Source organism: Embiotoca jacksoni, unplaced genomic scaffold (assembly GCF_022577435.1).
Source record: "Embiotoca jacksoni isolate LCO1_2020_lvr unplaced genomic scaffold, fEmbJac1.0.p SCAF_12, whole genome shotgun sequence".
NCBI classification, from domain to species: Eukaryota; Metazoa; Chordata; class Actinopteri; family Embiotocidae; genus Embiotoca; species Embiotoca jacksoni.
This window is the reverse complement of record NW_027185252.1, coordinates 13,018,803-13,046,760: the sequence shown is the minus strand read 5'-3', so window position 1 is coordinate 13,046,760 and position 27,958 is coordinate 13,018,803. Positions and strand designations below refer to the sequence as shown.

General features: G+C 39.2%; 1 protein-coding gene across 27 annotated transcripts in view; it reads right to left on the bottom strand.

Annotated features, from left to right (window-relative positions):
- LOC138195467 (neurexin-1a) overlaps positions 1-27,958 on the bottom strand; it is a 245,336-nt gene that overhangs the window by 37,231 nt on the left and 180,147 nt on the right. For 17 of the 27 annotated variants that reach the window (XM_069144903.1, XM_069144906.1, XM_069144909.1 and 14 more), the window contains 2 exons: positions 7,090-7,261; positions 1,050-1,139 (listed from right to left, as the gene is read on the bottom strand). In XM_069144903.1, coding sequence (XP_069001004.1) covers positions 1,050-1,139; positions 7,090-7,261 — 262 coding nt within the window. The remainder of the gene's footprint in view (positions 1-1,049; positions 1,140-7,089; positions 7,262-27,958) is intronic. The other 10 variants (XM_069144917.1, XM_069144919.1, XM_069144920.1 and 7 more) reach the window with 1 other exon arrangement.

The following is a 27,958-nucleotide window of genomic DNA, read 5'->3' as shown; positions in this document are numbered from 1 at the left end:
TGCCTGAAAAATAAAACACATGTAAAATAGTTGTATACAAACAAACAAAAAAACATATTACATTGTGCATTGCAATGTAATATGTTGCAACTTTCCTTCAAATTTCACTAGCATTTACAATACTGGTATACGGCAAGCATAAGAAAAGAAGAACTGGTAAAATGGCCACAGGCTGTGAGAATTGGACTCCTCTTGTGTGCAATCTCACAGGAAGCAGTGAGAAACCTGACTGTCACTATTCATCCTTTTAGCAAAAGCAACCAAGGAAAGGAAACTTAGAACAGATATGGTGGGCACATGAATAACAAACAAAAAAAAAGTATTAAAACAAAGAAAGAAAATGTTTTATGACAGCATTTTCATAATGCAAGACAGAAAAAACACACATTGACAACCAAACATAAAAATGATAGGGCTAATTTCACATTTTAAGTGAAAAATATGACTTTAGTTATTGAACTATAAAAAACAAAGCATGCACTCAGTTTGTTTTATATTACAGTTCCTCGATCTAAAGCCCTATACATATTTACAATGTCTGTTAAAGGGACTCAAAATTCTGATGCCAATTCATATTGCACACTATTTATCACTGCTATCAGTTTAAACGGAATAGATCAAATTACACTAAGTAATGCACTGTACTGTATAAGTACTGTATATGTTTCAAAAGTGCTTCAAAATAACACTTAACAACTAATGAATGAATAAACTGGAACTTTTAAATGTATCATTTATATGTTTACAGCAAAATGCTACAGTAATTTATAGACATTTTAACAATGTTACTTCATTAAGTGGATTTATGTTCATATTTACAGTCCCTTTAACCGTAAATTGACAGTAAACACGTATTAAATAATCTATAAAATAAATGCATTATTATGAAAAGTATGAAACACTACAAACTAAATTTAACTGTTCAAATCCTTTTGATTTTAAAGTTTTACTGAACATTTATTTTTTTTTAGGTTTATTGTTTACAAAATACTGCTACAACTTTGTTATGATCAAATTATTTTATTTGAAATTTTAATCAGTGATTTTACCTTTGTCGAGTAGCCATTCGTCAACTACTCGACCAAGTCGGTATGGGATTCGCTGTCTAGCAATCGCCAGGCGTTCGTTATCAATGTTGCCTTTAAAGTTTAAAGAGACATTTCATTGGTTACAATCTGTAAGGTCAAAGGTTAAATATTCATACTTAATGCTGGAGCTATACAACTGCACAAGGTTTTTATATTTAAAACGTTTTGTATATTTAAAAAAACAATATTTTCTACAACATTATTTGAACAAACTTCAGTCATTTTATTCTATTTTAGCCAACAAATTAGGCCTATATTAATTGAAAATATGTGAACTAGCATGTAAATGTTTCATCTAAGTTAATAGAGCTATGTTATAAACCAACCAAAATCACAAATTTATACATTTCCATTACAAAATCTTTACCCAAATGTTTCCATCCCATTTGCCATTTCCCTCTATATATTTTTAACTGGCTTTTAAACTATTTATATAGACATTCTCACAAAGAACATCGTTTAGATTTATTATTAAATCAACCGTTTATGGTTTAAAGGATAAAACAATTAAACTTTAACGTATTACAAATGCCCACCCCATTTATAAATAGCCTAATTGACAAGATATAATGAGCTATTTGCCATATAACAAGTAACATAGTATAAATTCAGAGCATCTAGTCAGAGAAAAGTTAGAAGACAATGTCAAAGTACATACACTGTAAAATCTTTGATAAAACAGCTTTGACAAAAGCTACGAATCATAAAGAAGTAAAAGTCCCAGGCAAAATGTAGCACAGTGTACTGTATGTCTCGATGATGTCAGTCGATAGAAAAGTGGTTTCCGGGAAAATAAGACGAATAAGTGACAGGAGAGAGGAAGAGCAGCTACAGAAAAGCTTAACTGATGTTAGAGGGGTACTTTGGCATTAATGAGGGCAAACTCTGCATCACCCTTTTGTCAAGGCCCATAACCTCTCCAGAACAGAAGACTTTCAGCAAAGTGGCACTGTCTCTGAGAGCTTTTCCCCCCGGTATTGTCTGCCAAGATTGAATTCAGTCAGCTCCATTCTTCCGGCAGATTGACAATGTTTGTCCCATCAACTATATTAATTCTGTTCTGGCAGACAAAAGATCCGGTCGCTAACAACAGTGATTCGGTGGAGAATAGTTTCCAAGAGCAGAAGATCGCAAAGACTCAAAGAAAGGGAGGTAACCTTGTAACAGATGCACAGTTGGTCTGATGAAAGGTCTTAGAGGGAAGAAGACGCATAAAAAGACATTTTTTAATCGCATCAGCTTGAATTACTGTAGAGGATCAGCTACACAGAAAAGGGTTTAAAGCTTGTCTATACAGCTCATGGAATTTGGCTGCAGTTGATTGTGCCAGGTTGGAGCACAAAGGCTTGTGAAGGAGATTTAGAGGAACACTTCTCCCTCAACATTGACGCAAAAAGATACATTCTGCATTACAACAAAGCCACACAGGAACACACTGGATATTGTTCGATTTGATTAACAGCCATCAGATTTCATACCGGACATTGAGGCTGTATCCATCTATAATGGACACTTACCTAGAGTACCTATTGTTCATCTTTCTATACTCTTTATACGTGTCATGTCACTTTAAATGGGGCACCAAGTAGAATTTAAACCTGCACACGCGTGTCATTTTCAACTAAGCGTATTCCAATTAAAAGTCAAACTCAACTACTAAAACTCCACTTCTTTAACTTTTTAAAAAGGCTTAATGAGTTCCTCAAGAAGCTGTGCGCTGCAGGAGTAAACAGTGGATTTGTTGGGGGAAAGTAGACACACAAACACAGCTGTGCTTCCTCACATTTTCGAACGTGATGAATTAATGAATAATCCTTGATTGATGCCGTAATGGAGCATTCATGGGCTTTGTTAATTCCCGTCACCTCCATTTGTCAGTCACGGGGTGTTAATTATGTCACCTCTCCATTTCCTTCTACTGTCATCTGACATCTCATCTGAGGAGAGGTCAGCATCAGACCGGGCTCTGGAGAACAGTTAGCCTACAGCTGTCGAGAGGACGGCGAGGACGCATGAGATAAGACTCAAAAATGAGAAACTTATTACCACGGCATTTTTTTCTTTACACATTCATAACCAATTAATGTGAAATCCCTGATTTGTTTGATTGCTTGCTTACCTTCTTGACAGTTACGTGTTTTTGATGTTCTGTACTTTTCATTTAAAAACTCAGATTCTGTCTTCATTTCCATGCTGCGATAAAACTTTTGCGGCAAAGATGACAATTTCCTGATGAGTAAGGCAATAGAACTAAAAGAATAGGAGTGTCAGGTAGGACGGTGCACACAGCAAACGCACACACACACACACACACACACACACACACACACACACACACGCATCATACACGCTTATCCTCACGCGCAGCATGCCACTGTGCCAAAATCCTCTACTTCTGTGCAAAAACATGTTCCGTTTTCAAAGACAGTAGCGCTTTGTCTGTTTGGCACTGCACCTCGTGGCACGCTCAGTCTATCCTTACACTGAGGTTAATTAAGTGTGGATATAATCAAGGTCTGATCGTGTATTGATCCCCACTGGGGGACACCGCAGTGTTAAACAATGCTATCCCTTGGGCTTTGATGCAGCAGCAGAAGCCCATTCATCCTGCCTGCGAGCCGAGCCTGTGACTGCTGCTGAGTGGTGATTTGGGTTGGTATGGGACGGCCCGGCTTATCTCCTCCGCCAGACAGCCGCGATTCAGCTGAGCCATCCCAACCGACCCGGTTTGCTCTCACTCACTTGTTTTCATTTTTGTTAATAAAGTGGTCAGATAAGGTGGGGCCCTTTATCTCATTACAAGCCCTAGGACACTCGCCACATTAAATGAACAAATATGCAAATGTTTCCTCTGTTTATGGAGCCGTGAGAATTAAAAAGGAGGAACCTACACAAATCTCATGATTATTTTTATTATTCTGTTTTCCCTTTTTTCCCAATGCTCTGGCAGTGGCATTGGCCATTGCGCTATTTCATAAGCCTACTCAGTGATGACTGCTCGCACAATAGGCTGGATCGGCTCATTGATAGAACAGAGGAAAAAACCGGGACAGATAGGATGGAGCTTTGATGGATAAAGCTAACTCTCCTCCCAGTGTATCCCACAAATCAGACTCCACACGGCAAGGTGGAAAAACAGGACAGAGGGTGAGATCGACGAGGGGGCAGGGGTGGACGGGTGGAGGTAAAAAGGACCGAAAAAGCTGAGGAGAGTGGAGTGAGAGACAGAGAGCTCTATAAGTGCACCACGCTCTGATAACAGTAAAAGAATAAGGCCAGGGACTTCTCCATTATCTTTGTGTAAAGCGTGCGTTCATTGGGTGCTCCGATAGGATACTGCACTGTACCCTGAGGGCTTGGCAGCACCATTGTGATGGTATTACTTCCATGGCCAAGACTCAGGAGAAGGGCCTGATTTTTTTGCTGCTGCCCAGCCTTTTGTGTGCAGTGTAGAATGAAAACGGGGGGAGAATCAAGGAAGGAGACCTAAACTACAACAAATAGAAGGCTAGTTATGAGTCTGCGTGTGCGCTTTGCATTTTAGATTCTAATAATTGTACTAAAGACTTTTAATGGCCTGTAAGTATGCAGCACAAGACATTTTTAAATGAGATTACGAGGGCAGCCATAGAAGCTTCGGTGAGGTAATTATTTCCTTGCTTTAAGAATGATCGCGCCCTCCCATATAAACTCCTCCTCTCTGTCTTTCTCACTCTCCAGCCATCATTTTTATCTTTGCTGTCAACTCTTATTATAATCACTGTTGATCTGTGAGTGGCCTAAGAGTGGCTGAGGGCTGCTATTATGAGTGTGTTAGCGGCATACATGGATACTAATCAAACTACTGGCGAGCTGAGAGAATAATGGCTTTGTGTGCTGGGGGTGAGCGGAGGAACGGCACAGTAATTGTGATTAGATGTAATTAGTCTGCAACGAGCCTAATAAGGTAGCTGGACTTGGCATTGTCACTGATGCATGATTAGTGGGGATGAGATTGGTCACTTTTCCCTACAGCATTTATAACTCAGCACCTACCAGGAGAGGAATTATTCTTATATTATTTTTTTATTTTTTCAACATTACAATTACAATAGATTGACAAAACTTTGCTTCCACTTACAATATTTCAACAACGGATATTATTGTGCTACGTTTTCCACGTTGGATATTAAATAGTCCAACACATGATATATTTTAACAAGCAAATGTATTGCAGTAATCTGGGGTGGCAGTGTTTAACCAGGTTATATCTATACTATCTTACATATACGCCATCATCTTCAATGGTGCACATGTATGTATTACAACAACAACAAAGTTGTGTAGACCATCTTCATGTGCAGCACACCGGATGGATCATCAGGCGTTCGGGGGGGGTCTAAGAGTGTATTTGTTATTTGAAGATTGAGACGGTAGCATGCAGGCATTTAACCCCGCTGTACATTCTGTCATGTCCACAACACGTCAGAAGCCATTAGTCTCCCTTTTCCACCTGCAGGCAGAGCAGTCAGGATTGAGTCCCAGTCATAAAGCCCTCTTTCGTTTGGATGAATGCACTGGTCATAGCTAAAAAGGTCAACACACATTATGCAAAAGGCAGCGACAGGTTCAATTTGTCTCCTGTTTGTTCTGTTGCCCACTCATTTTATGCACGCTCACAATCGAAGGAATGTTTTTGATTTGGTGCTGCAGCTTTTTACTCTCTTGGAATAAGTGCTACAGTCGTTACCACGGCAATTCTGGTGTTTCCAACCGTCCTTTTCACACTCCTTTAATCCTCTGTAGCTTTTGTCAAAGCCTTTGAGCAGTTAAAAATGTGAACAATTTCAACAACACAAGCAAGAGCATTTAAATTCTAACATTTTTGCATACTGACATTCTACAGAAACAATACCAGTGTTGCTGAGTTACTGTCCATTTCTAATACATTACCACCACAAAGATATGACGCAGAGATCGTATTTCCCTAAAACGTTCAAAAATGTTAACCAACATCACACCACTCCAAAATAAAATACCACTTCAACCATCACAGTCCTATAATGTATAAACTACCGTATATATTATTATTTTCCAGTTACTAAATACTCATTACACAGGGCACTAATTATTGAATTCATCTTTTACTGTCATTTAAACTATGTTTATACAGAGTGCTACACAAATACAATAATGAATAACACTAATGACGAATAAAATTGTTCCAGCTTTATTTTTGTGTATGAGTGATCGTGGTGTATGTTGTGAAAATGATTAATACCAAGGTGAATTTTTATGGTTAAACTCGATGCTGTAATCTATCTATCTATCTATCTATCTATCTATCTATCTATCTATCTATCTATCTATCTATCTATCTATCTATCTATCTATCTATCTATCTATCTATCTATCTATCTATCTATCTATCTATCTATCTATCTATCTATCTATCTATCATTTCAGGCTGAGTGAGCAGAAGATTTACTTTGACTGACTTATTACAGGTTTGTCTCCCCCATTGCCTTGATTCAATCAATCTACTGTATCGGCAGAGAAATAAATTTTGAAATGGCACACAATTACTTGCCTCAATAAAAGTGGTAATTTGTCTGTAAATAGTCTATTGATTTGGCTTTCTGTGAACACACACTGTAGGTGGATTATTTATGTATATGGGGAGTTTAATGCAGAAATATAGACAGAGTGGGTGGTTGCCCTTTTAGAGAGTATATATTTTAGACTACCTATTTGCAATAGACCTAGGATGTTTAACCGCATTACATTCACCGACTATTGTAAAGCAAAGATCAAAGATTCAGGGGAGAAAAAAAATACCTCAACAACACTGGTATTATTCTCTACAGCTGCTAGAAACCGAAACATAAAAATCAATTAAATCACATGCCAAGTCAATATAAAAACATCCTAACAGGTAAGGCTTTAATAGTTGGCTTGATCAAATCTCAATCATTTCATTGCCTGTAGCAGATGTATGTAAAAGGCAAAGTGGCTGACTCACCTGTGGGGTAGCGCTCAATGACTGGCAGGTCATCCACCTGCAGAGTGGCATTACCCCCACTCCTCGTAAACTTCACTATATGGTACTTTCCGTCATTTACAAACTTTGACGTCTCCTCAATATTAATGTCATCTGTTCCGACATTGAATACAACGGCAATGTTTCCTTTTTCCTGAAAAGACAAGAACACAGAAAATATATGGTATAATTAAAAAAAATTGTCAGCAAAATTATATACATGATATATATATATATATATATATATATATATATATATATATATATATATATATATATATATATATATATATATATATATATATATATTTAACACTAGAAATCACTTCTACTGTATTACTGAGATAATATGGGGAAGGTGTTGCAATCTTCCTCTATATTAAGGTGAGGATTCACAAAACAAAAACCACTTGTTTAGATCTTGCTTTTCAAAAAAGTGACACATAAACATATCCCTGAACGTTAATATTAATTTAATATATTGTCTTGGTTGAATATTGTTGTAAATGTGTAATTAGTGTACTATTACAACAAATGAAGGGCTCATAAAAAAACATTTTTTTTTTTTACAGACACATTACTGTATGGTTCCCGTGTTGTTGGTTGAAGATTTATTTTAGTTTACAGTAACTCTGCCAAAGGCAATGGTGACTTAGTACAATAAAACTGCATCAATGACCTAATAGAAAAAAACATAATTGAATGATAAGTGTGGACTGTTGGCTTAATGAAAGGAACCATATGGTCACTGCTTTTAGGCCTGGAGCACATTTTGAACATATAGCTCTGGTCTGTTCAGACAGGGTTATCACTGTCATCGACCAGATTATGATATCATATACAGCAGCATTTGCTCTCCTTGAGGAATGTTTCATAACTTGTGTTTGCCATTCAGATCCAACGTGTGATTTTACTCCGTGTGTCTATTTATTAAACTGCAAGACCTGCTGGGTTGACCATAAGGCAGATTACTGTATAGATTATTGTCTTGGCAGTCACATTAATGCAACATATGCATGGTTCTTCAATGTGGAATTGCTGCTAGTTGGTTTGTGGTCTTCATAAAAACGTTTAACTGCACAAATATGCACACTCGTGTCCTTTGTGGTGTACATAACATCAGTTGAGTCAATAACTGTATAGAGATAATTGTTAAGAGTATCTCCTTGAATGTACTGCTTTGTGTATCATCTCTGGCCCTCAGTGTGATGCTGACATCTGGTTCTTTAAAGTACTATGAACATATAACAAATGTTTGCATCAGCCATTCATCCATCACACAAACACACGATTCTCTGAGCCCTGGCTCAATAAGATATGTCTGATCTGAGCAAAGCAGAATACTTCTACCATTACGCGGGCAGCATAAAAACATAAGCACAGAAAAATAAAGCAAAAGTCTCAACCCAGTTTGAACCTGGCTCAGTCCCCACAGATCCACACGATGGGTATCTACTCTAATCAGCTTCTTTTTCTGTACATGATCGAAGACCCTGAATCCTACGGCTTAATCCAGCTAAAATGAGTGCGTATGTTGGTGCAGCCTCTCTCTCTCTGCTTATGAGCTGCAGTGAAAGGAGCATCTGGTTGGAGGCTCAAGCTACTGTAGAAGCGCAGCACTCTACATGTCATTATCCAGTCAGCACAGCCAATACTACACTGCATCTCCATCTCCTTCTCCCTCTCTCTTACTCTCCCTTATGCACTCTTTTTCAAGCTCCCCATGAAACAAACACACACAGACACTCACACGCGCGCGCACGCACGCATGTACACACACACACACACACACACACACACACACACACACACACACACACACACACACACACACACACACACACACACACACACACACACACACACACACACACACAGAGACAGAGCCCAGTTCCCTGAAAGTGCAGAATGAGACGAGCATGTCTCAAGAGCCAGCAGCTAAAGTGCAATTAAAACCATTTGTAATGTGTCACACCACATTACCAAAACTAGGACAATTGTATGCTTTGCAATGTAATTTCAACAGATTAAATAATCTGATGCATTAAAGCTACAGTACTAACACAATTAAATGACTGCTCGCAGGCCTAAACACCAATCAACGAAAACTGAAATGACGAGAGGATGAGCTGTAGACGCTTGTGTTGTAGTAAAGTGTTGTGCTAGTTGTAATCTGTGTCATTTCCCCTCTTGAAACCCTTCAGCTGGAGCCAGACAGACAGCAGCTCCTCAGCAGGACTACAGAGACAGCAGCCGAGACCACGAGCATCTGCCCTCATCAGACCTCACACAAAAGCCTATCACACAGTTTTCTGTATTTTAAAGTCAAATGTGCAGTAAAAAAGTTTACATAAATATAGCATCTGCGGTTTCAAAAGGCAACTTTCTTTCAAGGTCTAGCACACACTAAAAAGATTATTTCAGAACTTTTTAGTGCCATTGCTCTTGAAAAAAAGAAGAGACAGGGAAGAAGAAGAAGAAAAAAAAAAAAAACGTCTTAGTGGAGAGACCAACCCAATTAAAATCCCGCTTTTAATAGCCTCCTTCAATTGACTTTTAATGTTCCCCATGGTCTTGTTAATAAATTTACTGCATTTAGTCACAAACTGCCAACATGAATTTCCATAGCATAAAAAAAGACCTTGTTCACAGTCTTGAAAGAGATGAAGAGGTAGATAAAAAAGGGTAAAGAGAAAGAGAGAAAAAGAACAGATACCAAACCAGAATATTTAGGGAGTCAGTTCTCAGATGAGAGATAAGAGCTAAATCTTTTCTTTTCTGTCTGTTTTTGAGCCCATGTTTTCCCATTTCAATGTGATTAACTTTGACCATTATTGCCGCCGCCCTCTGAGCAGGGCTGGCATTTGCTTTAAAATGCCAATATTAGAATCCAATACATTTCAGCATTTCCTGAAATTCAATCAACTTAGACAAGTAGTTTCTCAGTTAGTTCTGCACTGAGAGGAGCCTAATCCGGGAGCTCTAATAGGGCGCAGGCTTATGTCAGGCAGTGATTGATAGCTGCTTACATAAACCCAGCCCATTACACCCAGTACAATTTTAAGGCTTCTCACTTGGTAAGTGTTGCTCCCCACAGGGCTGCCCCCCCTGGGAACACACTGTACGGTGCACACATACCGCACCCGAAGAACTCAGCCCTGCCTGACACTCTGCACGCTGCCTTGATTAATTGCTCATCAAGCTGCAATACAGTTTAATTAACTGATGAAGTTGATCCACCATTCTCCTCTAATCTGCTCCCTTTTTTTTTATGCTTCTCATCCTTGCAGCTGGAGGGTGGAGAAGCTGCAGCAATACTCAGGGTGTCAGTTTCTCGTTAAAACTCCCCATCTGCGCTCATTATACAACCGTAGAGATACTTGTTTTACTAGCTATAAAGCTGCAAAACAGCCTCTGCAGACTAAGTGTGAGTAGGATCATTTCTTTTCTCCCGATCATGTCAACAAAACCATGTTTGAACAAATATGTGTTAAATGTTTCAAGTCATTCAATAAAATGAGCTTCATGAGAGCTTAGATTAAATTTAGTAAAAACTCTTTATAACAGTGTTCCCATGAATAATAAATGAATGACTAAATAAATAAATAACACTTTTGTGTTAATACTTTTCGTTATGAGGATACAGTATGTTGTTAACAATCTGACTGCGGCTCAATCAAGCCCAGCACAAAACAGAAGCACAGCGAGTCGGAGCGATCCTCTGTCGTTCGCAACGGTTTACTGGAGCGAGCTTATTTCCCCCAGCCCACGTAAACATGACGAGAAAAAGGAAGTAAGTGAGAAGTGGTATTTGAGATGGTGTCGGGCCTCTTCTCCAATCTCTGCAAAAATGAACACCATGGTGTAGGTTGTCCTAATGTTTTGCTTGTTTATGAGTCATTCATGTTGACAACCATTGTGCACCCGTCACATTTCATATCTCACCAGTCTGACGCCACGGGACTGCAACACATCTCCCTCCATTGCACAGGTCTGTGAGGGGTCTGTTGGCAGGTGGGAGAGCACCTCCGTCATCCCTTGTGTTACGTGCGTGTGTGTGTTTGTATGTTGAGGTGATATTACGCGCTCACTGTAGAAGCTAAATGTCTTAATGCAGCAAGGGCAAGCAGACTGTACTGTTCACCTTATCTTTTAATTACCTCTGGCAGTCTTCTGCTTCTCCTTGTTTTTTTAAGCAAAGCTTGTTTAATAATAATAATAATAATAATAGAACTAATGAAATCATTAGAAGAAAGGGAATTTGTTTGACAGCATGCGGTCCGTTTACTGTACATTTGGCAGGAATTCATTTATAAACCTGAAATTGTAGGTACACAAACATGTGTAATCACAGGCACATTGTTTGTGTTACTTCAAAATAAAAGAGAAGGCTGTTTAAGAAGCCATGAGGTTGCAGAAAATGAAACTTTAGTCTCATAGAAGCACCGTATGATACATTAACTTCCTAATATCTCAAACTATGTAATGATGTTATGGACTGTGGCAAACCAATTGTCTCTATAGATTTGAAACTAGTAGCACCTGCATATTCAATTTTAGTAGAAAAAAAATAAGAGCTCAAACTTCAACTACTATTAACATACTTATGATATAAGACTAATCACATATTTAGCACCAGAGATATGTAGAGTAATGTGTAGCTTTTGGAAGAATAGTTAGCATCGACATGATTTCAGTCTGATATGTGGTGACTGTGATGGTGAAGAACATATGACTGACAGTCAGCCAACACATTATCATCTCTAAATGGCAACAATGTAAGCAACTTTAAGTCTCATCATATTGTTCTTTTTGTAGATATAGGTGAGGAACAAACCCATAAAACTGCAGACACAGCACGTGATAACATGGTAAAAGGATGTACAAATATGTGCTGCATACTGTAAACTTTTCAACATTGATATTTATATCTTCATCATTCATTAAAACATTTGTACAATGCTGGCCGAGACATTCGACCTCAGAGTTTGCTTTAAGAGCTTCTCACCTAAAACAGAGTTCATTATATTGATGTCCTGTCCTCCACACATCTCATTATCATCGCACTACTCTTTAGTTTTGATGTCATCAAATCACGGGCATACATTAAATTATTCATAAGGATATTCCTTAAAGCACGACCCTGTTCTATTAAGATTTAACTGCACTGTAGACATACGAGTAACAGAAAGGAGATACTGTGTAGCGCCCTGCTAACTCCATAACTAATGAAAAGAGTCAGCGCTCCATCTAGTCTGCATGGTCTCGCAGGCATACCAATTTACAGTAGATATTTATAACTGCACTGCTTCTATAAATGCGGCGGGGGTGAGAATATATATCCTACTTATTGTCTTTATTAACCGTTGATACGCTTCCTAAAAGCTTGGAGACTGAAGTGTATGTCGACCGCTGCTATATGTTCCAAAACATGACACAAAGTCGTTCAGCAGGGTTCCCTTCCCCCTCCATTTCACCGCCGCAGCCGTCTTCAAGCGTTTCCAGTGTGGTGAGGTATAAGTGCATTTGCTGGGAGCTCTGCTTATTTCGAAATCAAGTCCGCCGGCTAAAGTGCCTAATTATCTGTGAAGTTGGCTTGAAATTGTTTCCATTGCTAGGAGACTCTATCAAGTGGCTTTCTGTGGGCGAGCTTCATCAAAACCCAAGTTAATAAATCATCAAGCCAGCCGCGGCAGCTGTTTGAAGAAGGAGCGCTAAGAGAATAACAGGATACATAAGCCTTTTGTACCATCATAAGGGACATGCTACGAAAACATTCATTTATGTCTCTTTATAACGCAGAAGCACATTCTTTGGGAGATGGACCAAGACAACTTTTTACACTAAAAATATGTATGTTTTTTTCCTTATTAAAGGAGCAGTTTAAAAGTTGACATTAAGATGGAAGTGGCAGGACTGTCAGTAATACAAGCTGGCCAGTGGCGCTTTTCAAAAGGCACTGCTTGTCTCTTCCAGAAATGACATTTGCTGTCTGTCTATACTCTTTCTGTACGCCTGTGACACATTCCATCAAGGGAGGTCAACAGATATATGAAATTTTGTTCGCTTTCACTCAAAGAAATCAATTCAGGTTTCAGGTGATTCTCCTGTCTGTCCACTCGTGACAGCTGGCACGCAGTCGAGGTGAGTCGACCTTCATCTCCGTCCTCTCCTTCAGGACTTCCTGCGTCCCCCCTGAGCCGGGTCAGAGTCCAGCTCACTTCATCTGCACAATTCATACCGCATGGCTTTCAGGCTAAACAAGATCTGATATAATCAAGTGTGCATTTGGGGAAAATGCACACTGAATTCTGAGTCAGAAATAATAAAAAAAAAAAAAGCTCAGGTAGAGAGATGTGCGTGAAGGCAGGAACATATGCAATGACTGACCCTTAATCCACACAGCAACACTTCCAGACACTGAACATGATAAATTACATTTTGTTGTGTTCAGGTGATCCCAACGAAAACAACAGAATATATTCTATTTACCTGTAATGCTGTCTCAAAGTCAGATTTGTGGATTGTCTAAGCTTTGCTCCTTTGGAGAAAGTGTTGTTATTCTGAAGGTTTTCACTGTTCTCTCGTAATAATGAAGTTTTTTCTCCTGGAAGTACAATGCTTTCTTCTTCTACTGAGATCATTGCCTCACTGTCTGAGCTGCTCCTGTAATTATGTGACAGGTTTGCTAATCTTATAGAAGGTGTCACACACATTTCACCTCAGTAATCCAGAATCACAATTTTGTCACAGTTCAGCTAAATTATGTCCCATTTCCATAATTATTGCATTGTTTCCAAGTTATAATTGTTTAATTATTTTGGAAACTGATGTGACACTGAGTTTATCACACAGTACATGTATTATGCTGACAGCCAAAAAAAAAAAAAAAAAAAAAAAAAATTATACATCTGAAGGCATAAACTTGTAAATATGGTATAATAGAGCGTAACAGGGTGCAGCCAGGGACTACTTTCATTGAGAAAAGACCTTCCACCTGCCTATAAAGTGCCATTAAACTCTCAAAAATGGGTCTTAGTCGTCTCAAACCCAGGTGAAACTAATTCAACCAGCAAAGCTTGATTCTTTCCATTGAGCGGTCGTACTGGTGCAATAAAAGAAGTTGATGCCCAGTGTGAAGTTGCACTGGTACAATCAGGGGCACATTAGCTTGCTATCATTGTAAAATGTGAAGATATGGTGCAAAAATATTCAGCAGAACTCTATTCATGGGTTACACAATTTATAAAACACAAAAATGCCTCTGATAAGTGACTGAAAACAGTCAAAGGTGACTGTTTATGTTGATGCAGTTCAGTAAATAATGTAAAACTGTCAATCTTCACACTTGAGGGAGATTTGTTTATGACACATTCCCTCAAAATCTTTACTTGCAAATAATAACTAAACAGAATCCCACCTCTGTGACTTCTCCCTCTTACTGAAAAGTGATTTTATTCATAAACAAAATAAAAACAAATGTTTCTAGAGAGAATACTTATTTTTGCTGTACTTTATCTCACTGAAGAAGTGTGATAAATTCACCAAACACAGCAGCAAATATAACCATATTTGGGACTTGATTTTTTGTTATTAGTGCTTGCAGCTAACAGCATTTCCAGTAGATGGTGGATCAAGTATGTTGATAATATTAAACCATATAGAGCAATTTGTACAAAGCTAATTCTAAAGCACAAGAGGGAAAATATTCAGTGCTGGGTCTGGTGAGATACTCCGATGGCAATAAATTCTGCAGCAAAATTTGGATTGAAATATTTCAGGATCAATATGTTAACAGTTTGTGCTGACTCAAACAAATCCACAAACCTCCTGCATCTTCTTCCCTTACACCTTGCTTTCATCAGACAGGCAGCTGGAGGGCTTATGCAATTTCAGCCCCACTGCATATGCATGTGTATTTCAGTTAGCCTGGAATGCTAACATATTCAATACAAGCTGGCCTTAATCTATATTTGGCCATGTTGTCTTCTGTTGGTGGATCCATTTGAAAGGTTGCATTAGGGAAATTAACTTAATTACGGCTTCAACAGTGCATGGGAAATGTGGAGCAGGAGCTACTGGCTGTAATAAATTTGGATATTGTTCGAACATGTTTACTGTGGGAATTCATTTATGGAAAAAAAAAGATAAAGATATAAAAACTGTGCAGCCCTGGTAGTGTTTCTATCACAGGCAAAGAAGTGAACGTGAAAATACACTATTGCCACCCAGCACACAAATAATAAACAGACAATGCAATTCCTACCAAATTCTTATGATGTGTTTGTTTCATGATCGTCTGCTACTCATCCAGATAAAGAGATGCTAAAAACATTGATTGTGACAGAACATTTTCCACATTTGGCCTTTTGCAACTCCAGTTGCAAAGATAAAAAGGTCCAATTATTTATTCTTGAGCTCTCTTTCATATGGTAATAAATTAATTCAGTTCTCAAAAGCTGTGCAACATATTAATTTGAGATTATGACCTGTGTAAGAATCTTGAATTAATCTTATTATGTGATAACAATTCCCTATTAGCTAATCAGAATACAAAAAAAAAAAACTTTCATCAGACACCACAGCTCCTTCTTCAACACAGAAAACATTCTACAAAAGCAACATTTTTACCAAATCAATTCAACATTTCACCCATATACTTGGTTTTATTTCTTCAAAATCCCATGCAAGTAAAATAGGCACCTGTTTTTGCAAAGGAAACAATATTTCTTTGTATCATGGGCCCATGAACTAAAAATTACATTAAGTGATAAAAAGACTGTGACCTGTGAAACAATCCCAAGCCTCCATACCGCAGCGCTACAGCATGTTTCCCTATAGGCATTTCTAAATATGATCACGTTGTTGGATTTAGAGCAGTGGAAGTCGTCCAACAATCTCTGACACCACCATTAACTGGTACATTAAAGCTATCTTACATTTGGCACCAGGAGCTAGAAACTCCTGCCTGTTACATCTACAGCACAAATTAATATTCGGGCCAACTGCTTTTAGAAAAGTACATCCGAAATATAAATGAAACCAGCTTTGATTGAGTTATAAAGACATCAACAAAAAGAGGAACTTTCATAATCGGCATACTGTTTGCAATATTATTTGCATGAAACGTGATAAATGCATGGAATCAACCAATGTTTTTTTAAGTTAATAACATTTGTACTGAAACAGAATCATGTTTTAATTGTTTAGACTTCCCAAATTACTTGTTGGAACAAAAATTTGTAGCAAGAAAGAGCAATTTGTAAACTTGACCTTTTCAGGTAACAGTTCAAATCCCCCTTCACGTCACTTTAATTAGGTAACACAGTAAACATTTAATAAATGGATTTTAACACATTTTAATCAATAGTTTGTCCACAATTGTAACTTCTTTAAAAAAGACCATTAGTTAGAATATTACAACTATATTATGACTATGTTGTTATTCATTATCTGTTTATACTCTAGCCTCCACTACAGCAGGAGTTACAGTTAAATTCACTCAGAATAAAATGTGTTTTAAACCATTTATTTAATGTTTCCACAGTGCTGATGAAAGTTTAGAATTTTTCCAATGGGCAATTAAAAAAAAAAAAAGATGCAGTGTACTGTACAAATACTAATGAATTATTTTCTATTCATTGCTGTTAACCATCTGAAATTGTAAAAAAAAAAAAAAGATCACTGGAGGTTAGAGGTCATTAAGCTTGTTGCTATAGCGATGACAGGAACAATACGAATGCAGCTGTGATTAATATTCTCTTGCATACTGAAGTCTGTTGTGGGTAGAGAATACATATCAACTGAACAGTCAATATGCAATTTCCAGTATCACACTCAACCTAGAATTTAGAGTGAGAGCAACCGTGCTACTGCTATCTGCTGTGACTGACTGAACAATGCATGTTTCCTATAGAGCTGCCCATAGCTGTAGTGCACAGTTGTAATGTCTGGCCAGTTATCACCAGCAATAAGAAAACACAGTACGAAACACTAAAATTGAACCAGGATTGTATATTGCCAGCAGCTGTTATTTAACTGGGTTAAAGTGTTTTAGGGTGCATTTTCCCTTTAAAAGAGCCCTGGAGTACTTGTTTCTAATACCTCCGCAGAACTGGGAAACTGCCAGGCTTTAAAATTGCCACCATCAATCAAGAGGTTTTAAAGGATGCAACAAGCAATTTCATGGCTGACTTTTTTCAACTTCTCCAACATTATTCCCCATCAGCCTCATGTATTATTTTGCCATTTTTTTCCCTCAAACTCACCCCTGTTTCTTTCTTATTTCAAGCCCGCAGATGAAAAAAAAAACCAAAAAAAAAAGCTCTCTGCGCTCTCTCACTTATTCATGTCCAGTGACTTCTCAGGGTTTTTTTTGTAATAGTGTTAACAGACCTCACACTGATTTTCCTATTACCACACTGAAGCAAGATCATCTTCGTAGAGAAATACATTAAAACATCTGGAACAAGGCTGTGACAAGGACTACGCTTTACTTAAACCTCAGAGGAATGAACCTCGTCCTAGATATTTCAGATAATGGAGGACTACGGTTGCTTTCACAATGTTTTAAAAATGTTATTCGGCACATGTCATCGTGACTCTCTGGCCCCATTTTCATTTTTTAACAATAGCTGGCAGATGCAGGCGTAGGGCAGCTGAGGGGAGGAAAAAAAGACAGAAGATACAGTTGCTGTATTTGTGATAAAGAATCAGGCCTCTGTTTGTCTGCAAGCTGAGTATCCCTTACAGTAAAATGGATGAGGTGCAGAGATCTAATCATCTTATCCTAATCAATCAAAGCTGAGCACATGAATGGATACGATATCAAGTCTTAGCGAGGCAGCAGAAAGTGCATCTCTGACAGAAAAATCATAAGAGAAAGGATGCTAACAAAGGAAAACATTTGAAAAGGTAAAATCTTACAGACACTAATGAAAACACCAATCCATAGTTTTGACTGCTTACAATTACTTTCTATTCACACTTTATGGCCACAATAAATACTTATTTAACAGCAGTAGTCAGACGTACAGGACAGCAGTGTCCTACTTCACATTTAGAACAACAACAAAGAAGGATTTGACACAAAGCCCCCCCAAAAAAACACTCAAATTATCATGGGGGATAACCGTGGAAATGTGTGATTTCTGCAGCAAATGGGATATTTACTGAATAGTTGTTTTTGTCTTGTTTTTTCTCAGACAGTCCTGAATTGCCTGTCTGCTGCTGGCCATATCTTTTCAACACACAAGGGAGTCTGACACTTACACAGAGCACCCTATAGGGATCATTGTCTTTATCCTCAGCTATTTTTGAGCAAGTATCTTTGTTCTGATGGACGCTTCGATACACTGCAGAGGATTGTTAGACAGAAATGACCTTACTGGAATCAGGAGTAATGCTAAAGATATTGGGTCTTAGCTGTTATTTTGATGTGCTTTTGATCCTATCTGTCTGTGCTGATATCTAACGTACAGCTGAGTGATCACTAAAGACAGAAATGGTTTTCTCAGTCGGGGCCCACAAAAGCTGTTCTACCATAAGTTAACAACCTGCTGCAGTTGGCCAATCATCACAGCCAGTGGACTTCAGTTCAATACTTTAACAAGCTGTATGGTGATTTATCTACAAGGCTACACAGTAATCACAACACTTCAAAAAATACTGACACAGATGTTCAGTCAGATTCGGAACAAGATTGATATCAGAAAATGCTGCAGCATGAATTTCCAGATTCAAATCTAATCATTTTTAATATTTAGAGGAACTAAAACCAAGTCAGTCACTCTCACTTTTGATGCATTCTTGTTTTCACCAGCCGAGAGAACAGCCGCCAAGACCTGCCAGCTTCCTCCGCACACGTTGCAGGGATTTTAAATTCATCTCCCCCCCCCCTCTGTCCCGTGGCAGGCTGACATTACGGTGTCGAAGAAAATGCCTGTTAGGGCCACAGAGCAAGGTGACAAGTCTAGCCAGGAGCCGTCATTATAAGCCACACGAGTCAGTTTTTAAACCCAAATGCATTTAAATAAAATGGCAGCAGCGGTGCTTTTCTCTGTCTTTCCTTGCTCCCAATTAAACACACTCCCATTGCAATCAGGGTTGATGTAAATTGATCGCAGTTATCTAAATCAACAACGAGTTGATACAACCGTATATTAATTTAATCTAAAGATTCAAGGAGGCAAAAAAAAAAGTGCCTCAATTTCAGGATTGCTTACAAACATTCTCACTTGTCATTTATTTTGAGTGCAGTAAGGAACACCTGCTCATGGATAAATGGTGTGCCGCGTGAAAATCTGCCAATGAATGCAGTGACAGTGGTTCTGACAGCCCCCTCTGGAAGGTGATGACAAGTACAGACCAAGTGACAGATATTTGGATGTTTGTCATCTCTGTGGAGCTGACCAAGCACTTTCATCTTAGTTCCCTGTGTTTTGATGCAGTCTTGTCTCTGCTTCCCGTCCAAAGAAAAGACAGAGTGCAGCGCAGACAAGGTTTCACAATGATCTACCACCTTTTTAAACAGTTTCTGAGTGTTCGTGGCTGTGTGAAATGATCTGTAGCTATTATTAACTGAAGCTGCATAGAGTGGTGGCTACTGGTGGCAAAACAATGGCTTTTAACACCGAAGTTGCTCAATTGGCTGTCCATGCCGTTGCCTCGTTCATCTTCACACAGTCCACATAGGCCATTTGATATTCATCAATAGATTATCATTACCTGGGCTTTGTAACTCTGCACTGTGTTGCAACTGAATGGTTAACTAGACGAGGTATTGACATATTTTAATTGTTGTACTATGAGGAAGCCAATTATATTTGCTCAAATGAGTGGAAATTTATTAAGGCAGGCTCATGGGTTGCATCAACAAGAAATTGATGAGAGAAAAGTGTGTGATTCTGTGGGTGCAGTTTATTTTTGAGACTATTTAGCACCTTCAAATGAGATGATGTCACCTCGCCACTGGCTTTGTGCGTGTGTGTGTGTGTGTGTGTGTGTGTGTGTGTGTGTGTGTGTGTGTGCGCCCCCCCCCCCCCCCCTCCCCCATTCTGTAATTGATTTCTGAGATGTTGACTGAAATGTGCAACTCCTACTGGACTATCTAGGTTCAGCAGAAAGGTACAGTCAACAGTGGCCGGGGAGGGGGAGGAGGGGCGTTTTGCAGACTCCTCTAGTTTTTTCGTTTTTGTTTTCCATTTACATCCCTCCTCGTGTTTCTACAATTGGTAGCCTGTCTTCTGGACTGTGGTTGATTGGATTTTTTTGGGCTGCCGGTAATGGCACATAAAGGAGCTGTGGAATTAGAACAGGGCAGTCATGTGTTACTACACTGCACCTTAAAACCTGCCAGACAGAGAGGCCAGCACTTTGGATTCAGCCTCTGCAGAAGTTGCAGCCACGATATGGAAGAAAGGTAATTTGCTGATAGTTTTTTTTTTTTTATCGGCAGTTAACCTAATTTCTGCATGAAGTAATTGCCTGTCCAGAGAGAGGGAAACACAGCTCGCCCTGCTGACAGAATATGCTTGATTTTACTCCTCTCTGGGCTTGCTGACACTTCAAAGTGTCTCCCAGACATGTAGGGTAGTACAACGTAACCACTGTAGCCTTGCTGATGTAAGCAAACTATTCAGACCTCTGTTACCTGTTATAGTACCTCACTTGGCACGCCTTGGTAATTGGGGACATTAAGTTTAAAGCAGTACCGGCATCTTAAGTACAAACATCTCCTATAATATAGAGGTTAGTTCCAAGCATTTACATTGATAGTCTTGGAAAATCATCACTTCTCTTTTCAATTGAGAGTCATAAGAGGAGCCTTGATCCATACAATTTTCATCTCCATTTCATCATGAATATGTAAACTGCAGCTATTTCTCAAGTAAAACATGATCCGTAGGGGCCAAGGCAATGTGATGAAGACACAGGCCAAGTGAGCTGGAACTGATGGTGCACATAATTAATGGTCTGAAATAGACTGAGAATTAGTGCTGGGCTGGGATGTTAATTGACTATGATACTTGGGCTGGTGCCTCTCAGCCCGAGGCTCTTACTCTTTTCCCTGTTCTTTGCTGTATCACTTTGCTTTTCTCTGTCCTATTTCTTCCACCCCTCGCCTGATTTTGCCTCCTACTCAAGTCCCCTCTCCCTTTTTCAATCTCATTTTCCATGTTTCTTATCATTTCCTTGTCAGTCTCCTTTACCTTGAAGGTATCTTGCAACTTCAAAAACAGAGAGGGATAGGCATGTGACACACACTCCTCATGTCGGAGCATCCACCTACACAAACTTTGTAAGCCTTGGTTGTCTCTTCAAGGATAGAGAAGTCTCTGTAATCATGCCAGAGTTGTAACACTAATAGGAATACCATGCTAACATGCATGACTCCATACATTGAGAGAGAATGGCAAGTTTACAACAGTTACTATGGCACTGTATGGATATCACCTGTTTGGCGTTCTCTTCCATAATTCATCTGCTCAAATAGATGACCTGTACAACTCTCGTTTGGGTTGTGGGAAGGTTGTGTACTTTGATAAATATGCAAATAAACAAGGTCATAAATAAGCTTGCTCTAGCATTTTCTTCTACCTCCAATTTCTCTCCTTTCATGGATTCTTTTTCCAGCTTTGTGTGATGCATTGCCTTGACAGATTAAGTATTTCTTTTTGTACACACCAAAGGGAAAAAAAAAAAAAAAGACTGCACAACATTGCACTTGCATAAAGCTGGGGCGTTTGCATTTAAAAATTGTCAACATTGAAGCAGCAGAGGCAGATATTTAACCCATCGTGTGGCTCAAGGTCCTGAAACACTGATTCCTACATTCAAACCAATCATTTTCACTAGATTATACCTGCCTGGTAAATGCTCAAATCTTTTACATTTTAATCTCCAGTTTGAAAGCCAAACCAAGAAAACATAACTCTGGTGACTGCAGAGAAAATCGTAAGTGTTTCTGCTGCTAAGGCTTTTTTAAGTGAAAAGAGACTGATGCATTAGACTTACAATACGACACTTTTCCAAACGGCAGAAGGTCTACTCAAATCATGAGTTCCATATAAGTGCATTCAAATTAATGTTTTATATCTGAAGGTGCAGTTTTTCTGTGACGATTTGTATAACAGGAGTAGTGTCCATATAGCCTGGTTTCACCTGCCTATTGCTCACAGTTTACTGTATGTCTTCGCTGTTCTTATGGTCTGGAAACCTTGCTCGCACGAAGGTTTCCTCAGCCAATCTGGAGGACGGACCCAACCATCATCGCTAACTGCATTTACAACAAAGTTAAGCGTTGGTTTCTAAATGTAGTTTCAACAATAGTGTTGGTAGTAGAGCTAGATGAAGCGATTTGAATCTTTAAAATTCCATTTACAAAGTCTGCACTCTGTTATACTCTACTCACATTGGGAGAATGTCTCTGTTGTTTACAGCTTAGTGATTTTCAGGGCACAACATACATCATATCATGGTCAATACTGAGTGGTTAAAGGCTCCTCCATTGGTTTTAAAATTAACCCGAGGTCTATGCCCAGTGGAAGGCTAAACAATCCCCAACAGAATTGGACAGAATCTGTTTAACTAGTCTGTATTTTTGTGGTCTGTTTTTTCTGTGGAGCAGAATTATTATTTCTTTCTTTCTTTTCTTTTTACTTTGTATAATACATCTATTTTGTTCAAAGATAACCGAACAATTTCAGCTGCCGTCGCTACCACACCCCAAGAGAAAATACAGCTCGGCTGAAGCAGTTCAGATTTGACACTGCCAAAGCTTCTCGACCATCATTAATCTCCTGCCCCAGCGCCTGACTCACGGGGAGTGACTGGTAAGGAGAGGAGGAGAAGTATAAGTGAGAGGAGCAAGGAGAGACTGGAGTGTCTGAGAGGAGTGAATTAGAGAGTAAAAGAGGAAGGGACATCAAAGCCAGGCTGGAAAGATGAAAAACTTGATTACGGAGAAGAGAGAAGGTGGAAAAGTATAGAGTAGGGGGGACTTCGATGGGCGCTAAAGACAAAAGGAATTCGAGGTATTAAGGCGATTAAGGAGATGGTCTAGAGTGATCCGACTGGACTGAAGGTATAAGGTCGGCCTCATCACTCCATCAGAGATTACATCGTGTCCACATGTCTGGCTTTCCACACACAGATAGCAATCACAGTCATTCCAATACCTCCCCCATCACAAGCCACTACTCTATTTCTCAACCACATGCTACACATGTTGCCTTGGAGATTGTTCCCGGGACATCTCGCTGTCATGGAGGTCTCACCTGTCAAAGAACAAGAGCATTACTGCCCATATCACTAAGTAGGCTTTTTGCGTGGGTATGCTGTGGCCAAAGTATCCACTGGCAGACTGAGTAAAGACTGCCATTGATTTGTTGCGCTGAAGGACAGGCGGAGGTTGAAGGCCTGAGGTTGTGGGGCTGAGGCTGCGCCGGCTGTCAGGGTTTAAAGGCTGCAGGAGTTCTGAGACAGCTCAGCGCATAGAGGCATTTATCATCAGCAAGGTAACTGGCTTCTCTGAAAGCAACTCAGGCGAAAAATGAACAGCTGCCACGGCTGCACTCATAAAGACCCCTCTATTCTTTTTGCCTTTCACCGGCCTCACTTTCCAGCAACAGGAAACAAGTCAAACATATTGTCATTCAAATGCATAACTACTCACGGAGCCATATTTGTCAGGCTGGAAATTACATATTAAAATTGTGAGCTTCTCAATTGCATGCTGTGCACAGGAAGGGAACAAAACAAAAACATGTAAGGCTAAAGAACAGGCATGTGGCCTCTCACCATCACCAACTCAAAACTTTTCCTTTTGACAGAAATCTTGAAGATCTTGAAGAGAAAAATATAAAACGTCGCCAAATAATCGATCAGTTCGGTAGCTGATGGAACTGCCTTTGTGGAAATACACTGCAGCCTCTTTAACTTGAGCTGTTAAATGCACGCAAGCGTTGTATTTGAAATTCTAGGAAATTAAAGCTTTATATTGAAAGAATGCAGGAAGTGTAACAGTAATAAGTGTTTGAATGAAACGTACTACAAAACAGAGCCCTTTCATTTTTTAAGTGGAAATGGAGTGTCTGCAGTGTTGTGACTATGTATGATAGGAGGAGCCATTCATACTAAAATTTGCTGTAAGGTGGTTACAACTGGTAAAAGACATACCACATCCTACTGTATGATGTTTGAGCCATTTGCCCTAATTGTAACATCATAAATAAGGACAGTATGGCTTTCTCATTGTCTTTTATCTTTCAGCAGTCTGTGGTTCAGTCCCCTATTCTCTAGATGAGTGTTTCATTATTACAACAGCTGCCTGTACAGCATTGTATATGATACACTGAGCCTCCTGTAGGAAGATTGCTCTTGGATCTTTTGTACAAAAGCATTGGCGATGTGCGTCCTAATCAATCAGGTGTTTGTAACCAGAAGCCTGTTCTAGAACCACAGGGGAGCTGAGTGGTTGTGTGTCACTAGTGCATCCATTGACCTCCCTTGTAAGACAATAATTAACATTCCCATATGGTTATTTAACACCGTTAATGACATTTTAAAAAAAAAAATATTTTACATAGCAGCTGCCCTTCCTAAACACAATCCCATTCATTTGGCCTTCCTAATTCTTTACCGTTTTCTGTCTATCTCTGTCCAGCTCCTGGTTTCCATATCTCTGTCTTATTGAAGCTCACACAGAATGTGGGCCCATTTCCTTGTGCAGAGTGTTGGGGAGGGCTGCAGATTAAAAAGCCTTCCCCTGGGTGCGCTCACCAGGCTGTTCAGCACTGCTCGCCAGGGAGATTCACTACATACATTCTCTTTTATGGCCCTTTCCTTATTCATCATAACACAGCTTCAATTTTATTAACTTCTCCAGCCAAGCATACATCTTTCCCTGTGCCATCAGTCTTTTTCTCTCCACTTCCACCCGCACTAGGGTGCCCCCTCTCCACCCCAGTTCCCCATGACGCTCATAAGCGCACGTACACAAGCGTATACTGTTATTTGCTCGCATGTATACAGATTTAACGCTGGGGAGGGCTGAGTAAATGGACACATTTCTTTCAGTCCAAGCAGGTTTTTATCTTCCCGTTGGGTAAAATGTTGTTCCCCAGCTGTGCCTCGCCTCGACACTGTCTTGGGCCCAGCTGGCCTCCTGCACAAAATCTGCTGAACATGGAGAACAGATAGAGGGACGCTTTGAAACTTTATTTTATGCAAACTGGAAAGAGGCCGAAGAATACTGTGAAATTTTAGCATTTGGAACAAGACTTCACTCTGACAGTAAACACCGAGCAATTAACTAACAAAGCCATTATCCCTGTCTTTTTAAATCCAAATTACTTAGAAAGATTAGGATCTGGAATTGGCGTCAATCCTAATTTCATATCTAAGGCTGGAAGACAATCATCATGGGAATGTATGATGCTTATTCTAAGCCTGGTCAATAATTAAAGGGAGTGCATTAATTTTTTTTATATCATTTATCTAGTAAATTATAATAATCCCAAATTAAATTTTCCTGGGACCATGTATATTAGGAAAATTGCATAAAAACAAAAGATACATACAACTAGTATAAAAAAACAACAACAAAAGAGACATCTATTAACTTGCATGCAAGGTCATGGAAGACTGTTTTTTTCATGGATGAGGTCACTTATACATAAGTTTCCAGTCTTAAACATACACTAGAGTACTAACGTGCTATTTCATGGCATTACATAGCATAAGGCACCCAACTTCACAGTTACAAGATTTGAGATCCAGTCTATTTTTAGTGCCGTCTCTTTTGCCCTTTCCGTAGGCAGTGTAAGCACCATCCCAGACACCGCAAGAAAGGGAAATTTCACTGGTCACAGTCTTCCCTGCTATAAGAAAAAGGAATATGCCCTTGAACCCAGCACTGTGATGACTTTAGTAGAGCTTACTAACCGTGGCTGTGCCGTATGCTAAGAAACAAGCAAAGGAGGAAAAAGTGGATGCAACAGATCTGACCACAGTCTCAGGAGGGAGGTGACGGCACGGGGGCCATCTCAACGTGAAAAGCTTTGATGGAGGAGCTTCACCCATATTGTATCATGAAAAGGCAAAATGTGAGCGAGACAAAGGGAGAAAAAACAGAGCACTTCTGAAGTTTTTAGAGGGAAGAAAATAGACACTGTTCATGCCTAAAGTGCAATGTTTACTGTGCAATTTATGGGATAAAGAGATGCCAAGCAAAGCATGTGCTCGCACCATGTTTTTAGCTGCAGTACTGAATTATTCATGATTGTAAACTTATCGCAAGACAACTGGAAACCCACTGTATGAGACACAAAATGTGCTACAGAGAGAAAAAGAAACAACTGTGTGGTGTATGTTTGAGCTTTTTTTCAGGTTTTGTTATGTGTCTGCTGGCTATAGTATAAAGGCAAATAAGGTCGACAACATTTTTAGCTTTTCATGGTGACCAAAGAAAAGTAGTACCTTCTTTATCTGATGTACTTTACCAGCTAAGCATAAGAACCAGTGTGTACAATCTGGTCCTGGCCTTCATGTAAGTATTTTTGTTACACATATTTATATACTGTATGTGTGCCTTAGGTCATTTAGTCAAATCATGACACACCTCTACAGCCAATTAAAATGTAAATATGAACATACTGATATGAGGGTCAAAACATGTTGGCTGTTGTAAAACATGAAAATAGCACGAATACAACAGCAGCAAAAACATACAGTAGTGTGCAGCAGAAATGTGGTCACTCATGACAGCTGAGAAGAGAAGTTCCAATTCTTGTGCCGGTAATCTTATGTTATTTGATTGGAAAATAAATTGGATTAAAATCTTAAGCGTCACTGACAAAATGTACATGTAATGTCTTGACTTTGACTTTGGTGATCCCCAACTTTTTATCTGAAGAAGGTTGACATTAGTGGGTTTGAGTAAAACATCACAGCAACGATTGAATAGGTCACCATGAAATATGGTACGGACGTGTTCCCTTCAGGATCAGTTTCAATAACTTTGTTGTTTTCTGACTTTTCATCTTTTCATCGTCTCAAAATCTTAATATAAAATACTTTAAATACTTTGGTTAATGAAAATATTACAGTAAACCATGACATTCCCTTCAGTCTCAGCTGTAACATGTTAAACTAATGTTTAACATGGTAAAAATTATACCTGTGAAAATATGTAGCATGTTCCTATTGTAATGGTGAGCTTGACAGCATACAGCTTGGTATTTAGCTCAATCTACTGTTTTGCATTAAGCAATACGGGCTGCTATCTTGACCTGCTGAGTCACCATGACAAACTTTAAGCCAAATGAAATGTCCCAGTTTTTAGGTCTCAGGTAAATGTCATTAAGCAGCACCTGAAGGGAAACAAAACATGTCAAGGATTATGCTCTGTCTCTCATTAAAGATTCATGAGTTGCCCACAGTCCTCCTATCCACAAACAGGTTTCCACACGAAGACACATTCATCATCAAGGTGCTGTCTGGATCATAATGAGAAAAGCCAAAACGGAGAAGAAACTGTCGTCTTCAGTTGTCCGTTTCTCACCATATGCTGCGGCTCCTGTCGACTACTTGCTGCTTAAGAGAGAGCCAATTTATTTCCCCACAAGGATGGACCACTTGTGACATTTGGCAACGGAGCATCAGACGTTTCATCCAGCTGTTCCAGACACACACACAAACACACGGAGGGGTCGGGGTTGGTGCAGTCACCGCAGAACCTCTGATAGGCCAAGCAGACTGACTTACAGCTGCTACATTTTAATGTGTAATGATCTGTGGTGGTCCTGATAGCACCCCTCCCACTCACCTATTTTCTGATGCCCGTGTGTGT